The 22,185-nt window shown below is 40.5% G+C and overlaps 2 protein-coding genes across 2 annotated transcripts in view; both read right to left on the bottom strand.

Moving 5' to 3' along the window:
- Positions 1–3,393: 3,393 nt before the first annotated feature.
- LOC117545515 (UDP-N-acetylglucosamine/UDP-glucose/GDP-mannose transporter-like) lies at positions 3,394–9,313 on the bottom strand. The gene is made up of 13 exons (XM_034215330.1): positions 9,041–9,313; positions 7,895–7,928; positions 7,049–7,135; positions 6,900–6,967; positions 6,737–6,808; positions 6,585–6,653; positions 6,084–6,186; positions 5,902–5,994; positions 5,734–5,801; positions 4,061–4,139; positions 3,879–3,961; positions 3,743–3,795; positions 3,394–3,664 (listed from the first exon to the last, which is right to left on the bottom strand). The coding sequence occupies exons 1-13, from the start codon at positions 9,232–9,234 to the stop codon at positions 3,654–3,656; spliced, it is 1,014 nt and encodes a 337-aa protein (XP_034071221.1). The 5' UTR covers positions 9,235–9,313; the 3' UTR covers positions 3,394–3,653.
- Positions 9,314–9,986: 673 nt separating this feature from the next.
- The window catches only part of serbp1b (SERPINE1 mRNA binding protein 1b), a 28,694-nt gene continuing 16,495 nt past the window's right edge, over positions 9,987–22,185 (bottom strand). The window contains exons 5-10 of the mRNA XM_034215341.1: positions 20,638–20,712; positions 18,958–19,135; positions 18,197–18,262; positions 15,395–15,536; positions 15,216–15,310; positions 9,987–12,723 (exon numbers count right to left, since the gene is read on the bottom strand). Of these exons, the coding sequence (XP_034071232.1) occupies positions 12,664–12,723; positions 15,216–15,310; positions 15,395–15,536; positions 18,197–18,262; positions 18,958–19,135; positions 20,638–20,712 (616 nt within the window). The 3' untranslated portion in view covers positions 9,987–12,663. The remainder of the gene's footprint in view (positions 12,724–15,215; positions 15,311–15,394; positions 15,537–18,196; positions 18,263–18,957; positions 19,136–20,637; positions 20,713–22,185) is intronic.

Here is a 22,185-nt window from a genome sequence, read left to right as displayed (position 1 = left end):
GCAGAGGGGCGGCGTAGTTTGGGGAGACGAAGACTGCTGCTCCGGGGGCGAGTCAGGGGGGAGTAAGCTAGTGTCCACAACGGAGGGTAACGTGATGTCCCCATCTGACCCGTTGCTACTGTCTGCAGTAGATGCAGTGTTGCTGGCGTTTAGTGATGGTTGCTTTAACCATTTTCGTATAAATGATTATCCACAGATGTGTGTCACTGCTGTGAAAGCACTTTGGAAATGATGCACGCGCAGCTGCCCCGAAGATCCCGACGCGAAGCCTTAAGGGTAATCACACCAGGTTTACTAATCTACCCGCACAATTTGTCCGGTGTCGGATATGTCTCGCTATGTTACATTCTTAAAAAACAAAACACCATTTAATTTCGGGTTGAACTGTGTTGTAACTGCGTTACTGGGCATTGTAACGGGTAATATATTACCCACATTTAATAAGTAATACGTTACATTACTTCGTTACAGCAAAAAGTTATACTGTAACTCCGTTACTTTCGTAACACGTTACACCCAACACTGGTCACCACCAGGGGCGTCGCCTGGACCTGAAAACATTCGGGGCTTAGCTCACAGTGGCGCTACAGTGGAATTTTCTACTGCAACACTCCTCACACGCAAACACACAGTACACCCGCGACTGTTACAATGAAGGCTCGATAATCAGCTCACGGCATATAGGCAGGGGGTACAGTGCTATTTTTGTTATGAGTGGGGGGCGGACCTCACCTCCCCCCCGGGAAGATTTTTTTTAAATATTGAAGTTAAAAGCATCAATCTGGTGTAGGCTACTCTGAGAGCAACATTAAGAGATCTATGGATACCTCTCTCAACACATTACATTTCATTTTAGCTGACGCTTTTATCCAAAGCGACTTACAATGACCAATTACAGGGACATTCTCCCTGGAGTAACTAAGGGCTAAGTGCCTTACTCAAGGGCACACTAGTGGTGGTGTTCCAGACGGGAACACCCATATGAAACAGAACTGTTAACAGATTTTCTTTTTCTTTATGGATATTTTACAAATCACTCCCCTTTTAAACTGTACTCTTGTTTTACTGCCATATAGTAGATTTCATAACTGTTTTTCCTTTATTCTCTTGTTTTTTGTATAACTATAAAGATCATATGAAGGTGTGCGGCGGAAATAATCTTTTGAATAATTTGTGACCAAACCGTTTGAGACCCACTGAGATAACTTAGACTAAAGTTAACTATCTAAACACTCAGAGAGTCCTTTGTTTAGCTCACTGAGCCTCTCAGTCTGACAGGAGAGGACTCTCAGTCTGAGAGGACTCTCCTCCAGCTTGTTGTGGAACAAACAGCTCCTTATGTCCGTTAGTGCAGCTAGCTAACCAGATGGGGGGCGCCAGGCTTCAGATGATTTGAGGCCAAATATCATATTTAGACTTTTTTCAAAAAAAATGTGTAACATATAATTGTAACGCAATACATGATTGTCGCAAAAAGCCTTGTCTCTACAATACAATAAAATATAAAAAATAATTGATTAATTAATTTTAATAACAATTCAAGTTAGTAGCTATTATAGGCATAAAAATACATAAATGTATCATTCTTTCTTTAATAGAAATGTTTCTTCTGCCCGTAAATTGTCCAAACCGGGCTTTTCTGGATAAGCGCATTTTTTAAAACATAGTCATTGTCCATGCCGGTTTCAGTTGGATTATTTGTCACAGTTGCTCCGATCAGATCGTTCTCCTCCATTTTGTGGATTATTTACGAATCCACATAAACACATCGGCAAAATCCGGCTTACTTTGAGCATGTGTTTTAAACAGTTTAATCCCTTTGTGAATTGTTTCCACTTGCGCCGTCCTTTAATTTCTTCATACAGCGGGAATCCAAATGAATTAATCCTGAGTCCAATAACCATCAAAGTCACTCCAATAGTGCTCCTTAATTACGCTTTCATCCTCCTTTAACAAAATACTTCACATTCATCCAGTTTGTGACAGTAGTTGTTGCATTTTTGAGACTTTGAAACTTTAATTACCACTGTTGCGCCCCCCCTTGTGTGTGTGTGTGTGTGGGGGGGGGGGGCGCAACTTCCAACAGGAGTCATTTGGGGGGGCTCTTGGGAAAAAAGGTTGGGAACCCCTGTTCTAGATGATAGAATGGACCTCCCTCACCGAAAGGAGAGGAGAAAATGCTGCCCCACAATGCCTTGCAGCCGCAGCATTTGCCGTCACACAACAGTCGCCGTTCACGGAAACAACCGATTATGACCGAGAAATTATATCATGAAAGTTACGGTGCTTATTAAGCATTTTAAACGTATGTGGTAAGTTGCCAAAGTGCTTTGTTTTGAACGTTCATCAGTATTATAATCAAAAGGAGAAATATGAACGTTAGTTTTTACTGAAATGATCAAATAAAGTCAACATTTCACAGTCTTTACTGAGCTGTGTGGAGTTTGTTCAACTTTTAAAAGATGTTTGAATGGTGATATAAGTTTCACCGTCCTTTTTTATTTCAATTCCAACTTTGGTCATGAAGAATATGTTTCTCTGTTGTCCACGTTCATAAAGCATAAAACAACAGCATCAGAGCACGGTGCAGAGTCTCTAGATGAGTTTACAGTAGTCCCTCCTTCTTCTTATACATCCATGTTGTAGTCCGCTATAGAAAACTGTAGTTTCCATAGTTTCCCCACAGCAGCAGACGCACAAAATGACGTCCGCTGGCGCATCATAAACACGTCGGATAGTGATAGTGCAGTCGGATTCTCTAAAGTACCGCAGTCTCTTCTCCTAAGTCCTTTTGAATTCTCCTATCCACTATCCCTTAACCCCATGACGTTTCACTCAGAGGTCAAGGAATAGATGATAGGGTTAGACGTTAGGAGCTGATTTTTGGATTATCCGACCGCAACCCAGGTCCCCTGCAGAATATGTCATACAGAACAACAGAGCAGCTTAGACAGAACATATGTCATGAGGTCATAGGAAAGTCAGAGTATATAGTAGGTCATAAAAACTCATCATAATCATAATATAGAGGTCAAAAAGTAATTGAAAAGAATGTCGAAAATGTAAGGGTAAAGTATTTCTAAAAACATATTTTTTAAAGTCATAGTATAGTATTTAAAAAACATGGAAATAAAATCCTAGTATAGTATTTCAAAAAATATTGAAAAGTAGTTTAGTATGTCATAAAAACGTTCATTCACAGTCCCAGCAACAAAAGTAGGATTGGAAAATAACACCATCGAGCCCCCCCCTCATTTCAACCTATGTAATCTTATGTTCAGAAAGGCCAAATTAAAGCCAGTATAAAGAAAAGGAAAATGACAAGGGTGGCCAATAACTCAAAAGTGAGTATTGAAATGGAATAGCATTAAAAAAACAAACTCTTTAATATTCTTTAATTTTATTTGTCAAATATAAAAATGCTCATAAATCACAAAATATAATTATAAAAACAATTGAAGGCACTTGGTCTTAATTAAAAAATAAAGTACAATTAGATAACATTATTTAAAATATTTTTGCAGCAAAAATGTATGCTAACAGAATAGTTTATAAATGTTTGTTAAAATATTTGGACAGCATGGTTACAAAACAGAAAATATATATTCTGTTTTCTGGACGTGGTTCTTCTGGTCGGGTCGAGACTCGGGGGGTTATGCCTTTTCTGTAAAGTTTGATGCAACAACACATTTGATTAAGCTGCATCTTTTTCACAGGTGTTTACATATTTAAAACCTCTTACTTGTTTGCTCCTGTGTGAAAGTGATGTAGGAGTACACCAGACTGCCTGCGATGCTGGGGAAACAAAGAGAAACACACGTCAGACAGAAACAGCAGCCAGCGCCATGACAGCACTGTTTCAGTCCTGGGTGTCGTACCTGATGTTCAAACCTAGGAAGTTAGTCCAGCTGAATATGTAGTCTCCTCCGAACACCATCCCAAGGTACGTCACAAGGATATTCTGCAGGAGTCAGAGATAGAGTCGTTACACACATCTGTATTTCTGGGTATGGAGGGAGGGAGGGAGGGAGGGAGGGAGGGAGGCAGGTGAAAGACCTACCTTAATACAGCCCACGATGGAGGTGGTGAGTGCTGAGTTGTACTGCGTGCACAGCATGATGGAGTACATTAAAATGAAGCTGTGAGACACATAGAGGAGTTAGACAAGAGCTGCATTGTGGGATATACTCTATTAAAGGCTACAACAATTATGTTAGAAACGTATTGACATGACGAAAAGTAAGGAATATTGACCAGGATTCCTGCACAGAAAACCCTTTTAATAACCGGTGGGTAAAAGGCCCAAACTTGGGTATGGTTATTGTAATGCCCCTCCTACAGCACTGGGGCAACATAGTATTCAGTGGTGTGCAATACAAATGTCATCAGAATACTAATAGTCTAATATCTGATGAAAAAAAAGTCATTAAAAAGTAATTGTATGTTATTATATAAATCATGTCTTGGTATAGTATGTCGTAAAACAGTTATATTAAGTTTGTCATAAAAAAAGTTGTTACAAGCCATAGTATAGTAAGCCAAAACATAATACTATGCTAGGTCACAAAAAAGTAAAGACAATTCATTTCTTTTTTTCTATACAATGCTGTTATTTCCTGATATTTTCGGAATACCATAATATTACTTTTTTTCTCATATTTTCAACAAAGTATACTATGTTGTTTTTCTAATATTTTTAAACATAGGACTTGTGTTTCTCTTTAAATGATATAAGGCAACATATAGTACTGATTCACCGAACTGTAGCTTGCTCTGAATTACTTTAAGCAAAGTACCTTTCAAGTAATGCACATTTATCTGAAAACGATGTTGTCTTTTTTCTTATTTTCAACATATTATAGAGTGGTGCAGAGAGGACGTATTTACCCAGAAGTAAGCTGCTGGTTCCCTCGACAAAAAAGCAATGGGATTTCTCCATAGGATTTTGGAAAATAGCTCGAAATAAGGTCTGTGGAAAACGAACCTGTTTGATAAATACACGTTTTGTTCAGCCGGATAATTTCCACATGTCTACCCTACTTTTATAATTTTCGAATCATAAATCTAATCGCCAGAAGCAAAATGCTAACGTTATGCTTTAAACGAACTACAGCAGGGTCGCTGCTTCAACGTCACGCCAACTTAAGATCCATATTCAAAAATACAGATTCAAAATTGTACAAGTTGAAGCTTTTGTTTTAACAGTTTGCAGGAGGCAGGGACTTGCTTTCAAGCAGAACACGGCAAACAAACTTAGAGGAGTGTTTACGTGTTCGGTGTAATGACGTACAACGTCCTCCACAACTTCTGTAGTCCTATTCAGCCACTTGGTAACAACCATCGTTTTTCAGACATGTAAACTCTTCAAAGATCACCAGTGGGGTCACTGCTGATGGATTTCATGTCGTAGAACCAAACGTGATCCGTCTCTTAAATGTGTTTCAACCACAGACCTTATTTCCAGCTATTTTCCAAAACCCTATGGAGAAATCCCATTGACTCTGAGACGAGGGAACCGGTAGTGGTTAAAATGCTGACTCACTTCCGGGTTTTAGGACTCGTCACTGCACCACTCTATACTATATAGTTTTAATGAATATTCTTGAAATGGAATACTATTACTTTTCTGTTTTTTGTAAGTCATTAAAAATGCAATCTATAGTACTATTCGTCCGACAGAAGTAGTTATTTGACAGGCCTAATGAATAAACAAATGATGGATAAAGAGTTTACCCCATGACGCAGGAGAGCACAAACTGCATCACAAACAGCTGATCAGACCATCCATCAAACTCCAAGCCCTGCACACAAACACACAGAGAAGACATCCGCTTTAGTTGTCCCAAACTAAAATAAAAATATAAACATGAATTTATTTGCGATAAAAAAAGCAATCCTTACCACTTGCAGGTCCCCTGAGAAGTAAGCGTATGCCGCAGTGGGGAATATCATGATTAAAGCGTTGTAGTACAGAAGCCCATATTTGCCGAGCTCCTATGGGAACAGCAGAACAATCCTTCACAAACAAAGCAGCAAACAAACATCGCACACAGTGAGGGGGGGTACAACTAGGAGCTCCTCACCTTGGAATCAAGTTTCTGCTTCGTATACACCCCACCGGCCGCTGTCAGAGCATTGTTCAGCATTATGCACATGTATCCTTCAAGGTCGAAAGCTAAATCGGCGCTACAAAAACATGTGAGAATAAGACACTGTGAATCGGATAATACCAGTGTTTTGTGTACTGGTATGTATGGTGGCCGACTCGTGAAAACGCGTTACAACGGCCTGAAACACATACATTAGGAGGAACACGCTACACATTCAAACCAATGTAAATATAAAAACACAAATGTGCCAAAACACATGCAAATGAAGAAACATCTTCACCAAATTGCAAAACATGCGCAGCATTTACTAAAAGCGTTGCATAAACAAAACGCTGCAAGTAAAAAAACTCAGCATGAAGCTGAAAACACCACGCATCGTTTCTGAAAGTGTACCGCGTTTCTCCTAATGGACGTGTTTTAGGCCGTTGTTGCGTGTTGACGCCTTTTGGCCACCGTATATTGTGGATATCTTACCTTGCAGCAATAAAAGCCCCAAATATCATGGTAAACACTGTAATCTTGATTGACGTAGAGAACGTTTTCCTGCCAGGAGAGGAAACCATTTTTTTAATTATTTATTGGCGGGTGAAAGAACAATCTTGTAAAATATTAATGAGGAAACTTACTTCAGCAGGAGTCCCTCAAACACCATGGTGAGGAAAATACTGAACCTCCTCAAAACTGTAAACATGGGTAGACTAGGAAAAGGGGAAAATGTGGTTTAATTTGCGATTTCCTATTAAGGAAAATATGTTTCATATCATTCATATTTTAAATAAAAGCTCTAACTTGAGTCGTTGTGTCCCAAACAGCCCTGATATCTGATTCCCGACATACAGTAGAGGCAGTGGAAACATCTGGAAGGACAAAAGAAATGTTGAAAGCAGTAGTTTTGATCGTATTCTTGTGTATCACAGAGAATTGATTCACAGTGTCACCTTGCGAGGTATACTCAGATCCGTATCTGGAAAGGAGATAATGCCAAGCGCCTTCCCGATCCTCAGAACTACGACTGTAGCCAACATCTGCAGATATATGGAAGCACCCACACACAGTCAGGAGAGGCTTCTCAATTCTTAAATTTCCCCTCCTCGACTCCTCGGTCCTCCGGTAGTGACCCGGAAATGGATTTCAGCGCGCCATGTTGAAGGACATCTAATTTCTCTAAATGCACTTCGAGGACCGAGGATCGAGCGTCGAGGAGGCTCTCTGGAGGAGCTCTAACCGAGGAGACACTGATGGGTCCTCCACGGCTCCTTCGTGGATGCATTTCCGGGAACGGTGGAGTCGTGACGCACGGCCGGACTTATCTCAGCCAACATATCCAGTCTCTGATTGTGTTACGTTATTATGAGAGTGCTCTCATACTTGTTTGAATCTGAAATTGTATATATTTATTTATATATGTGTGTGTGTGTGTGTGTATATGTCCGCATCTGTAGCCTGTTATTGTCTCATTATACCGCACTGTGAATGAATCAAAGTAAATATATAAGTGGTCATGAACACATCTGTCCATCAGACAGAGGGCTGCTGTGCCTCCTGTCATCATTAATGGAGGTCTCTTTAAAATGCCCGCTCAAAGGAGAGGAGTTCTCATTTCTCTAACCGCCTGCTGCTTCCCCTCCTCTCTCCTCCGCTCGCATCTCCTGTGGGCGGGACTAAGTCTCGAGGAGGGGAGTCGAGGAGGGGAGTCGAGGAGGGGGAATTTAAGAATTGAGAAGCCTCTAGGGTCTGTTCAGGAGGACAGGAAGTGTCTATGATCAGAATAAAGACACACTTACCTGGCCGAGTCCGACACATGTTGACGATGGAAATCTGTCAAACACGTACAAAATGGTATGATTTAGGAAAAAAAGTTTGTTTTAGGCACAAAAAGGAAATGAAAGACTTTTAGATTTAGCATTTTGCATTCTATAATAGAATTGCTTTGTTGCATTTGAAAATAAAGTAGTAACAGTGATTGAAAGTGAATTTGATAAATAACTGTACTAAAATACCATGTCAGTAGAGGTGCTTGTATTTGAATACTTAACATAAAAGCTATTTGGTGTTCACTTTAAAAAGGCGTGACCGACCTGTTATGCAATACAAATATTTGTTTCTTAAACAAACATAGGGTAAAGTGATGAATAAGCTGCACTTTGGCCACATACAACATGCTAACACATTAATGCACATTGTTGTTCAGTAACACTGAAAGATTCATTCTGCTGCATGAACACCTTTACTTACATTTAGTTTAGCAACTTTTTATGTAACTTTTAGCAATTAACAGACAACAATTTAATATTAGAGAAAACAGTAAATGGCAAAACCTAGTTTACCAGTAACAGCATTCATACATAATAGTCATACAGTCATTGAACTGAGTCTGACTATGCCTCAGTGGTAACAGCAGACCAAGACCCTGTGAGTGAGTGGACAGGGAAAGCGTTTAACTGCTTATGAAGTCAACTTTTTTCTTTAGGATAGGAACAAATGTACATACTTTGCTTCATGACATTTCCAATGCAGGAGTATCACATTAATAGAGTATGTTTACATTGTAAAATGCATACTATTACACAAATAATATGTTGAACACATTTTTCCTATAGTGTTTAGAGATATCTGAAGATGATATAGTTGACATTTTGAAGATTTTTCTCTGAAGATTGTACATAGTTTGAAGTGAAGGGGGGTCGGGGGACATATTGCTTCAGTATTTATGTAGGTATACAGTAACTTAGTACATACTTCTATTCTAAATATTGTACTTGGCGTTCCACTGCAGATCTTGTAACATTAATGTTATAAGACAGATGTGTAAGGAAGACTTTTTTCTGAGTCCAGAATCTCTAAATAAAGGTATTTCCCCCTGCTGTCACTGCTCATAACGTGTCCGAAACGCAGCTTCCGCCAGGGTAACTTGAACTTTGCCCCTTTACCTGTAGCTGGTGAGGACGCTTTTGTTGACAATAACGATGATGAATGAGCTGACTCCGTAAAACCCCGCAGCAAACAGCCTCAGATACACCGAGTAGCTATCACCGGAAGTGGCTGTGTTTGTTGCGGAGGATGGTCGTGTAGGTGACGGCTTTCTGTCTCCGATCTCATGTCGCCGTCTGTGCGGCTCAGCCATTGTTTATGTAATGAACACTATGGACGTTTCTAACGGAAGCCCACGAGTTCTGCTGCGCATGCGTACAACTATCTGAAAGACGATATCGGTGAAGAATGAAACGGAGAGGGAATCATCTTGACTCAACGTCATACTTTGAACATTCAGGGGGATAAAAAAACACAGACTTTATACTTTTTTTTATTTACAGTCTATAGTTAAAACGCTAGATAGAACATTGCTTTTTTCAGTACGTACATATTATCATATTTTGGTGAGGACATTTTACCTAAAGAACACGATTTCTTATTAAAATTCTGCCATCCTAATTTCTCCAACAATACATTTTAGCCAAATGTTACAGTCATTGCAATTATCAATATATTTAAACAAACATATCTTTAAACACTATTACATGAAAAACATGTAATAAATAAATTAAACAAAATGAGTAATTCATGCAAAATGTCTAATATCAAGTTTTGTCTGGGTTCTCGTTTGCTATTTAAAAAAAAATTGAATTCATAATTCTATTCAACAAACTTATTTGTTGTTTTTTAACTATTTCATCCATATTTTACCACATTTCCTTAAGACTGTCCAAAATGCATTGTTAAAAAAATATTGTTCAACTAAAGTAAAACAAAACATTGGAGTATTTAACACTGTTTTAGTTTTAAATACTTTAAAACACGCCTGAAGTTACTTTTGGAGAGTAATTTCTCGAAATACATGTAATTCCTGCTTTTAAAAATTGCACTTTACATATAAAAAACAGTTAATGGAGTACTTTTATTGAGTTTGTTGTTTAAAATGTTCTTACTCGGGACAGCCTCAATTTTTATGTTGCACATTATCACCGGTGCCTGTTTCAAAGACTTTGGTTTAAAAATCTCACTATTATTGACAAAACATCATTTTATGTAACTGTACGCAAAGAATGGTTACATTTACAGGTAATACGACAAAACGTTATGGTCATTCTGGAGGCAATAGTGTGTGGTGCTGGTGAATTTAACCAATCAATTTTTATACATTAACATTATAAACATCTTCTCGGTACAAATTAAAAGATACATCAACATTAAAGCCATGGAATGAAGGATGATGTATTAGTAAAATGCCTCAGTTGTAGTTAGTTGTACCGAAAATAACTAGAAGCTTAAATAACACTACGATGGTTGCCGCTTCAAGCAATGACGAGAGTCCAAAGCACGTTTTTTTTTACACCTTTAAAATCACAGTAATGATTTTAAACAACCCAAACAGCCATTGGCAGAATACATGTAACACCTCTAAAGCGATTTATTAGAACAGGGATGTTTGCAGAGAAAGTTTCACTGTCATGTGTCTCAAACAGAAAGAAAGAAAGGCTCCAGCCGTCTGTATCAGTGCATCAAGCCAGCCAGTGTTTGCAGAGCACAGCATGTAAAGCTTTCAATTCTCTCCTTTTTAATAACCCCCACCTAATGTTAAATACACCCGCTTCACTCAAATATAAACACTCGGTGGATATGCTGACACAGGGGCTAAAGCTCCGTTAGCCTATATTACATTCTGTAGCTCCAGATTGTTCCAAAAATGGCATTTGTTTCAGACAAATTATGCATTGGTGCTGGTTAAATAAAAAATAAATAAAAATAAAACGTTTACAGAAGAGGGGAAACAATCTTTAGAGAACTGGTGCCGGTAAAACCAAGTGCTTCAAAAGACATTCGAGATGCTCTAAGAGCAAAGATATGTCCACAGTCTATGTTTCTCACTCGGGCACCGCGTCCACATATTGCTTTTGCCTGGAAATATATTGTTTCTTTCACAACTACAACCGACTGGATAACTAATTCTCACACTTTGGCTGAATGAGCTTCAGCACTCGGTCTAACAGCTGTAGAGCGAGAAGGACGATTTGTATAATGAGAAAAAGTACAGCACTCGTAGATGTTGTACATATTAAAGTACAACACTCAGCCAGTGGCAGCAACAGTTAAGGCCGACCTGCCAAGCTGCTCCAACAAATCCACTTTTTGGTTCAGTTAGGGGCCCTATTAAGCTCTTTATCTTTCTCATACTGCAGCACCTCTTTTCACCCTCTGTCTGAAACCAGAGCCCAGTCTGCTCTGATTGGTTAGCTGGCCGGCTCTGTTGTGATTGGTCAACCACCTAAAAGGTGTCCTGCCCCTTACCCTATCACGTACGTACAAAGTGTCGGAGCACTAGCCAATAGAAGCACGACTGTTACGTAATGATGTCACTAAGCTACAGTCCAATGGTATATACAGTACAGGAAAGGGAAAACCACCAAAAGCATAATCGGTAAATATTATAAAATACAACTGAAATGACTGCTGAAAAAAGGTGGAGAACTCAGAAAAAAGCGCTATGTGGACTCAGGCCTTTAAATCTTTACCATCACTTCTCAAAAGACTGTATGAACTACCTCAGGTGAGAGGAGTACTTCAATTCTAAGTAGCCAGCTGTCAAATTCACTCATTCATTCTTTGCACACACACTCACAGCCACACACATATCCTTAACAACAAAAATACAATATTTCCTTAGTGGTCCAGAAGTAACATTAGCAGTCGGTATGACCTACGAGGACCAACCTAAAAAAATATACACATTGGGCCGTGGGACACCCTGAAAACACAGGTAGCACATCTGGATCAGGGGCAACAAAGCATCACTAACCACTGGTCCACCAAATAATGGCAAGCTATCAAAAAATTGGAATAGAGGCATTTACCTTCACTGCACAACAAGCAGAAAATTACCAAGCTTTTAAAGTCACTGCCTGGTTACCCATCCAAAATTTGTGCCTTGCAAAAAAGGGGATGGGTATTCAGAATCAGAGCGATGACACTTTAAATGCAGTTTAAGCCATACTCCAATAGCATGTAGTAGATATCTAGAACACGTTTCCTATGTGGTGTAGTGCTACCACATCAGTGTGTATTACTGGGAGGAAAACCCTCCAGTACAAAGTCTTTTCTAAGATCACCCCGTAATACTGAGCTGAAGTCATGAGGGGCATAAAAAGCACAAAAGCTTCCGAAGGGGGGGGGGGGAGATACACACACTTCAATCTAAATCGCAAAAATTCATTAATTTAAGCAGCACAACAAATATCAATGAAGTATGTATCATCTCTGAAAAGAAAAAAATAAAGAATGAAAACATCCCTGCTTTCATGTTCCTAAATACAAAACTTCATTGTAACAAGAGCTCCTTTTCCCGCCTTTTGTTCTCCTTTAAAACAGGTCATTTAGAGTCCTCTGGTGGTGCGAGTGGTATGGGATGACAGTCTCTCTTAAGTCATTTAAAATCTTTTTTTCCCTCTGTTTTTAGTTATATATTTGAAGATGTGGTGAGCATGCAAGCCTTGTAGAGGAGGGGCCCGGAAGGGGCTGATGGGGGGGGGGGGGCTGCTGGTAGAAGAGGGGGGGGCCTTCAGGCCAGTGCGGGGAAGGCCTCAGGGTCGTCCACGTTGGGGACGGACACTCCGCCAGCCTGGGGAGAAACACAGACACACCAGGACACATTAGGAGAGCTGTAATCAGTCCATTAAATACACATTCTTTTATAATATTATTTTTTTTTAAACATTCAGCAACTTCAATGTTTAGGTTCACTTGCTGTGTTTGTTCAACTCTGTCTGCAGAAAAGTTATTATTAAAGTTGCTATAGGTCACTGTTAGAGTTTATTGAAGGATACAAATGTGTTTTCATAATGTATTCTCATTTGCTGTGTTACAAAATGTGTTGATGGAGGAACAAAGCATAGTCTGTTTAAAATGACACACACACACACACACACAGATTCACATGACTGAGAGACACAAGATCCACACGAACAAATAAGGCGTTGGTCAAGAACACATGATTGTCTCATGTTACTGTATTGTTGAAATAAAAGGACTGCACTGAGAGGAGGCGAGTGGGAGTCGGTTAGAGAGTTGGCTCTCCTAGCAGAGTTGGCTCTCCTAGCTGAGAGTTGGTTAAGGAGTGGACATGGCATATGTCACTCGCCGATTCTCCTAGCTGGGAGTTGGTTTTGGAGTTGACATGACCTGTCACTCGCTGATTCTCCTTGCAGCAAGTAAACTGGAAACATGAGTCCTGTTATCTTTGTTCACTGGGTTCTGGTTATTGAACCGAGCTGGGGTTTACTCTTACAAAGTAATATATAGATACCTCACAGTCACATTTTGCTTTAACTTAAAGCTCCCCTATTATACTGTTTTTCATCAATATATTATAGCTCTCAGATATATACAAACATGTCTCTGAAGAGTTTGGCTCAAAACACCAAACTGATCATTGCAGCATTACCCATAATCCCCTCTGTTTCAGACCTGTTTCAAAAGTGCTGATTCTCTGTCTGTTACTTGATGAAAATAAGGAGCCCCTCCCCACGCCCCTCTGAGAGAGATTTGGTTAAAACAACACAATGGTGCTCTAGGAGGAGATTCAAGTGATAAGGTGGGGGGGGGTTACCTTGGTTGCTGATTGGCTAATGGTTACACAAGCCGAAAAATCGTTATGACATCATTAAGTGGCCAAAATCTGATCAGCTCATTTTCAGACAGGTTTTTATAGAAATGGATCAGGAGAAAAAGAGAGAGAATCTTTGTTCCTGAAACTTTCAGAGTCTCTTTACACAGAGGGGACACATGTTGATGTAGAAGAGAAATGAAGAAGAGGGACACATGTTGATGTAGAAGAGACATGAAGAAGAGGGGACACATGTTGATGTAGAAGAGACATGAAGAAGAGGGGACACATGTTGATGTAGAAGAGACATGAAGAAGAGGGGACACATGTTGATGTAGAAGAGACATGAAGAAGAGGGGACACATGTTGATGTAGAAGAGAAATGAAGAAGAGGGGACACATGTTGATGTAGAAGAGACATGAAGAAGAGGGGACACATGTTGATGTAGAAGAGACATGAAGAAGAGGGGACACATGTTGATGTAGAAGAGACATGAAGAAGAGGGGACACATGTTGATGAGAAGAGACATGAAGAAGAGGGGACACATGTTGATGTAGAAGAGACATGAAGAAGAGGGGACACATGTTGATGTAGAAGAGACATGAAGAAGAGGGGACACATGTTGATGTAGAAGAGACATGAAGAAGAGGGGACACATGTTGATGTAGAAGAGACATGAAGAAGAGGGGACACATGTTGATGTAGAAGAGACATGAAGAAGAGGGGACACATGTTGATGTAGAAGAGACATGAAGAAGAGGGGACACATGTTGATGTAGAAGAGACATGAACAAGTGGATTTTGCATAATAGGTCCCTTTAACATTACGAAGTAAAGGTTGATTGCCCAATGTAATGGCCATACAAATATGACACCATCTGTGTTTAAGTTTGTTCCCCATCGGCCTAGCTTTCACTGCTTTCAGCATCAACATCAGTCTGCCATCAGAGAGGAATTTGCTAAGATGCAACTCAACAAAATCGCTTACAAATCAAAACATTCTCTTATATTAGCTATGCCCAGGTAGCAGAACAACCACAGTAATGGTACAGTTGAAACTAAATGGCGAAAAAGCCCCAAATGACTGAGGAAGAAAGGTGAATTCAGAGAATGAAAAAAAAGCCATGCCTACTTATGAATACAACTGGGTGTTTTACTCTGACTTTATCGTAGCACTGAGATCAGGGCTTCTCGTTTTTTGGGATTCTTACTTGTTTCTTGTTTTTGAACAATATTGCTAACAAGGTTTTTTTTTTAATTAAATGAGAACACTCTACATTCAATAATAAATATGAAATGAGGATGCATTTGAGGCAGCTTTTGGTTATTTTTACTTTTTATAAACTGTAATTCTTACGTCCAAGCACTATCACCACCCAGTTCCCCCTGAGCGCTGAGCTGACAGCAGCCTGTTCACGGCTCTGTTATTTCAGCCTCAGTGTTTCCAAGTCACTGCTCCACGCTCACTATCTAAATCCCCTGTGGGACAGTAGCTGTTATTGTTACCTTTTCAGGACGTCCTCCTCCGCGTGCCGGCCTGCCGCCGCCGCCGCCACCCCCTCCAGCTCCACCTCCACTACCCCCGCCTCCTCCTCCTCCTCCTCCACCTCCACCTCCTCCACCTCCTCCTCCTCCTCCCCCACCACCACCTCCTCCTCCTCCTCCTCCTCCTCCTCCTCCCCCACGGCCTCCCCTGCCTCCACGAGCCCCGCCACGCCCGCGGCCGGGGCGGCCCAGGTCTCCAAAGTTGATCTCCAGCTGGGATGTGATGTCGTTGGCGGGCTTGCGGAAGTGGTGGTCACTGGACTCGTCGAGGGGGCCCTGCGGCTGGAGTCACATGAAGCACAGGTTAGAAATCACAGCCGTCAGTATAGGGATGCATACCGGTATCCGGTATTACCGAAATACCGGTTACTGGTGGCTACAGTATACCGTACCGAAATCAGATCCGGTTTCGATACTTTAAAAAAAAATAATATATATATATATATTTTTTAAATTTAATTTTAAAAGTGAGCCGTAATATCCTTAAACTCGGGCCCAAACCGTCAAATTACGATGTCAATTTCGACGTGAAACTCCACAAACGAGTCACTGTGGAGTGTGGGCTGCACCATATTGTTGACATCCGCCAGCCAATCAGATCGCGGGCCTTGCACCGGCTTCGGTGTATGTATTTTTCATTGTTTGTTCAATACTAGAAAGGTAAAAGTCCCACAAATGAACTGTGATGGGATTTGTTTTCTCTCACCAGTGAAGGTAAATGTTGATTTTAAAGATGAGATTTGTTTGTTTGTGCAATGCAGAGATCTCATGACCTTTATTCTATTATTTATTTGTTCTATAGTCGAATCTCAGGTTTAACATGAATTATAACGGTCTGTTTGCATTGACAAGATGTGCTATTCACGCGGCACACCTGATGGCGGGTGTTATAAAAGATATTCCATAATCGGTTTTCTTCATATTTGTTATGTATTTTTCATTGTTTGTTCAGAACTAAAAGGTCCAAGAAGCCCCACAATTTAATTTAATATTCATTTGACATGTTAACTATATCGTAAAGCGCTTCATGGGAGTAATTGTGGGATGATACATTTTCAAAGTATCACGATATGTATCGGTTGAGTATCGTGAAAAAGTCAACGATATGCATCCCTACGTCAGTACACACCGAGGAATGACATTAGTTTGTGTTCTCTGGCTTCAGTCAAAAGTCAAAGTCAACTTTATCGTCTATCTTCTGTGTGTGTGAGATTCAGACAGGGACATCGAAATGCTGTTTCTCACAATCCCGAGAAATATAAGTTAAAGTATCTAAAAATACCTACATAATCAAAACAGACACATATTTACAAATTCCCACATTAAGAGGCATCAATACAAAATATATATATAAAAAAGGCACAACAGTCAATATACAAAAATAACAGTCACTTATAAACGGATGAAGAGGAATTTATTACAGTAAAACTATGTACACTAGTGCCCATAGCAGCGTAGTTAAAGTACGCACCAACACTATATTTAGATTCTTGATTCATCTGGAGCCACCTTAATTAAAATTAGAGCTGCACAATTATTTTCTACATTTTATCGGAATCGCAATAGTCGTGCTGAAGGAGTCCTGAAAACCTGAAATTAGGAAGCATTTGACCAATTCCGGTCTAGAACTCAATCTTTTTTTGAAAGCGTTTTGGTGAGATGCTTTAAGTAAGGTCTGTGGTAAACACTACCTTAAGAGATTTTGCTCTACGACAGGGGTGGGGAACCTTTTTCCTCTCAAGGGCCATTTCAATTTTTTCAACATCCTCCGAGGGCCGTACAAATTATTGACCTCTGCTTAAAAATACTAAAATCACAGCCCATTCATTTGGCCTTTCTTTCATGCTGTGCAAAGAAAAAGCAACCTCTTAATCCAGATATCTTACCATGACTCGCTCATAGACACACAAGATGTGTGCAAATGGGTTTAGTTTCCTATCCATGTGGACATGATTTAAGTGGGGGGGGGACCTAACCTCCTCTAGGGGGGTCGGGGGGCATGCTCCCCCGGGAAGATTTGTTTTTATATGTTGAAGTTAAAAGCATCAATCTGGTGCACTTTTGATCTATGGATACATCTCTCAACACCCAGATGAAACAGAACTGTAAGCAGATTTATTTTTCTTTATGGGTATTTTACAAATCACTCTCCTTTCAAACTGTATTCTTGTTTATTAATAACAACTGTTTTTTACTGTCATATAGTATTTTATACCAGTTTACTTTATTCTCTTATTTGTTTTATAACTATAATGGTCATATAAAGATGTGCCTTTACCTCACTGGTTGAAGAAAAAGCTTCTTATATTCGTTAGCATAGCTAGCTAACCAGATGCTAATAACAACAAAGTTATTGACTGTATGATCAGTATGACAGATGAACAGATCGCCACTGGGCTTTCAACTAAAGACACAGCCACGTAAAAACTACGGCATGTGTACGGCTCCTTATCTGAAGTGCCGGAGCGACGTTCTGGTGGCGAGACATATACCACATGATGACACGTTATGCTCGTGTTGTGTTCAAGGACCCTGACCTTGGCCAGGAAAAACGGGCACTAGCTTGTTTAATTTTTCTGCGGTCTAGATTTATTTAATTGTTTTCTTTTTTTGCGTGTGTTTATAAATTACCTTGAGGGCCGTACCAAATGGTCTCGCGGGCCGTATACAGCCCGGGGGCCTGAGGTTCCCCACCCCTGCTCTACGATATAAAATACGTCAGTAGATAGTATACCCCACTGGTGAATGGCCGAAGCTTCTATGCGTCATAAAAACAGCTGTTGCTCAATTAGTTTTTTCCCAAAAGGTGCAGCCACACTATGCCATTAGAATATTTGGAGGTGCATTGGACCCCTCAGCTGTCTAACAGGTGGGTTTACACAGAGTGCTACACTGGTGTTTGATGGACTGTGTGGATGGAGGGCAGTGAGAGCTGCAGGCACCTTGGTGAACACGGGGGCGGGCTCCACTTCTGTCTCTGCAGCCTCGATCAAAGCCCCCACAGGCCTCTGGAACACAAAGACAACAAAGGAGCTTCATTAATATCATGTCAGATCGGCTGGAGGGACCGAAAGGCTGCAGGAGTCACCAGACCAGGTCTAACAGTGTCAATACATCTGTGAGCATCTTTATCTATTACAAAAGCTTCTGAATTAGCTGCCTTCAAACACACAATTATACAAAATAAATGGCTCAATTTACAGAAACTAAATCTATAAGTATGTTGCTTATGTATAAATAAGTAGGGCTGTCAAAGCTTGTGATTCATCTGGAAACGTGTTCAAAAGAAAATAAACGCAAAATCTTAACATCATAAATGTACGAATACAAGTAAATATTAGCATTTTAAAATGTGTGATTATCATAATTATTACACAATTAAGTGGTTTAAAAAGGACATCATATTCACATTTTCAGGTTCATATTTGTACTTTGTGTCTGTACTGAGACTCTTTATTTTTCTCATAGTGCTTAAGTTTCTAATGTAGGCTCATTCTATATCTCCTGTTGTTTTGTTTTTTTACATTCTAGACATTTAAAAAACCATTATGGTTCAAATGTAAAAGCACCAGTTACTGCTGACCGGTTTAACGTATAAAATAAAGTTCAAATGGTAAGTTTACACTCTGAAAAACAACATTTGAGACAGAAGAGACGTTAGAGGTCCCAGTGATGGAGCTGAAACATGAGAGAATGCACTCACGTCTTCACTCTTGGACTTGTGCAGCACGTATCCTTTCTTCCACTGGCTGTCGGCCCCCTCGTTGGGCTTCCGGATGTTGAACTCCACCTTGGTGCGCTCCTTGTCCTGCATGGCCTTCCACTCGTCCAGGGTCATCTCTTTTGGGCCTTCGTTCTTCACCTCTTCGACCTCGTTCTCCCTGGAAAGCCAACACACAACAATGTGGGGCGTTAGAGCTCAAACCTGACAATCCTCTTAGCTCTATACATGCTCTCTAATCCTGAGGCCAGGGGGTCAGAGACCACGGTGATCCCATTTGCACAAAAGCTTTGTGATGAGAATGCACATGCAGAGATACTGTCTGTGGCACAGAACAACTACTAGAATCAGAAGGAAAACACCTCAGTACGATGACATAACCAGGGCTCGAGCTTAAGGACGTCCCGTCGTCGAAAAGAATAGTGTCGGGGAGGATAACAAAAAAAATTTGGGACGAAATTGGGACGAGAGTTAAAATAAAAATACCCTGCTAACTCTACTACAAACGGCGATGAAAATGAAACCGACTGCACGTTTTGTGTAGCACACAGTTATTAAACCTCCTTGTCAACATAACCACACACGCACAAAACATTTAGCAACCCGCGAAATACACACACACACAGTAGGCTACGTAGCTACAGCTGTGCTTCTCGGGTCTAGCTATGTACTGAGTGTGTGTATTTCGCGGGTTGAGTGATGTACAATGGCATCCCGTGGAGGAATTCTGAAATGTTTTACCGTTACATCACAAAAACGCACAGCAGAACCAGACCCTGGAGCGCCGGCCTCTTTATTTACTTACTCCTCTTCATCCCCTATGGGTAATAAGGCTGAGATGAGAACCCTCCATCGTATTGAGTTCTTAGCAATATGCTGCCTCTCCCCATGTAGGGATGGGTACCGAGCCCCGGTATTAAACGGGCCCCGGGCCGGAATTAAAGACAGTGGTAACGTTAAGCTCCGACATTATCGGACTTTTTATCGGTACTGGAGACATTTAAAAAATATATGTCATATGTATTATTGCTACATACACATTATATCGCAGTTTTAGTTTCACCAACTCCGTTTCTAATATGCAATAAGACTACAACATGCGTCTATGATGTGTTTTCGAGCTTTCCAATCCAGACGAGATCTCTCTCTCCCGCCTGTGTGCGAGGGGGCGGGGCCGTTTGTAAAGGTCTCCTGACTGTGTTACAGACTGTCATCCTGGTTAGTGGTTACTCTGGGTTCTGTCTTCAGGACAGTGTTGGATTGTTTTGTTAATTGGATGGGACTTGATTGGATCAATATTAGAGTAACTTTCTCGTTTGTGTGTTTGTTTAAATATATTTGGCCTTTGTTTATGTGATTGAATGATTTACTCAAATAAAAAGGTTGATGAATTATCATCTAATGATTTGTATGATGTTTTATTTATGTTAAAGGTCACTTTGAATGATTTTAACTAATGATAATGTAGAAAAACTAACATTTTAAATTCGGGACGGTCCACATTAATTTCGGGACGGCTTAGATTGTATTTCGGGACGGTTCCGGGAGGATGGGGGAAAAAGTTAGTCGAGAGCCCTGGACATAACAGTGCCTTTAAACTGCTGTTTTATGGAGTCGTTAAACAGGGGAGATCCATTAGGTGAACATCAGACAGGTACTCACTTGTTCTCAGAGCCAGCAGGTGCGCTCTCCTCTCCCTCGGGGGTCGTCTCTGGAGCAGCAGTCGGTTCAGCCTCACTGGGAACACACACAGCCACTTTGTCAATAGTGATATACTGCCTGCAGCTCAGACATGATCTTTTACTAAAGTAGCTCACAAATGCACCTCTAGACTCTTTACTCTGAACTGCCTGGGGCTGCAAAGAGTTGGAACATTTCCAGGGCAAGTCAAGCTTGGGAATTTTGCACTCTAAAAATAGTTGAAAAAAGGAGCCCGATGTTCCTTTCCATGTTCATAATTTGTATTCTGTGTAGGGCTGAACGAGTAATCGATTTTAAATCGAAATTTGAAATGATGCGATTATCAAATCGGAACCAATCAGAAGTGGCCCATGATAGAAGGTGATAGACAGATTGATCCAATCACCTGCTGTGCTTTTGAAAGTGCCTGCCCTTTCCAAACGGCTTCCAATGGAGCTTTAGATGGTTTGGTGAAACCAACCATCTGAGTCAGGTTAGTAATGCTCCATCACATGTTTCTATTACAGGGTGAATCTTAAACTGAAGCTTGACTTTAAAGCAACCCAACGGAAGTTTCATGTAAGTTTAGTTCTTTCACTCGTAGCTCGGGCTGCGGGGCTGCTAGAGACGGGAGCACGTTGATACGACCTTCCTAGCCGGAGTTATGGCCGCATTTTACAATAAACTTCCGTTGGGTCGCTTAAAAACAAATATCGCAAATTGAATCGCAATCGCTGTCAGAAAAATCGCAATTAGATTATTTCCCCAAATCGTGCAGCCCTAATTGTGTGTCTCTACTGTGACATGTCTCCATGCTTTAAATCTTCAAAAAGCTCTTTATCTTTCTCATCCTGCCTGTGCTGCAGCACCTCTTTTCACCCTCTGTCTGAAACCAGAGCCCAGTCTGCTCTGATTGGTTAGCTGGCCGGCTCCGTTGTGATTGGTCAACCCCTTAGAGATGTCCCGCCCCTTAGCCATCATGTACAATGTGTTGAATCGCTAGCCAAAAGTAGTGTGAGAATTACGTAGTGATGTCACTATGTTACGGAAGTAAAACATGAACTTATTTCAAAGGTGATATTAGTTCTTATTTCATGTTTTGGTCAAAGCATGCATTAAGTTATATGTTACTTACTTTTATCCAAAGCAACTTGCATATGCTTCAATACTGTAGATATGACTACAGGAGCAGTTTGGGGGTCGATATCTGACCCAAAGACACTTCAACATGTTGAACCTCTGATTGGTAGATCAGTACATTAACTCCCTGAGCCGTATAATCCCATTAAATGGCACATGCTCCCATCACTCCTGCCAACACTACTAACAAGAGCCACAACACTAAATGCTTTCCGATGAGTTTTGATCGCAAAGCTGGAGTGAATATCTTTTTAATATTTAATGTTATTCAGTCTGCATTCAAAAGTAGCCTAAAGCAAAGTACACCGTTTATAACCTGTTTACACCTTCTGCTAGTTTATCAAGCAAGCTGTTACTACGAGGGATGTAACCAACCGAGGAGTTTCAAAC

The sequence above is a fragment of the Gymnodraco acuticeps genome, unplaced genomic scaffold, assembly GCF_902827175.1.
Source record: "Gymnodraco acuticeps unplaced genomic scaffold, fGymAcu1.1, whole genome shotgun sequence".
NCBI lineage: Eukaryota > Metazoa > Chordata > Actinopteri > Perciformes > Bathydraconidae > Gymnodraco > Gymnodraco acuticeps.
The sequence above is the reverse complement of the archived record's forward strand: the minus strand, read 5'-3'. Positions and strand labels throughout refer to the sequence as shown.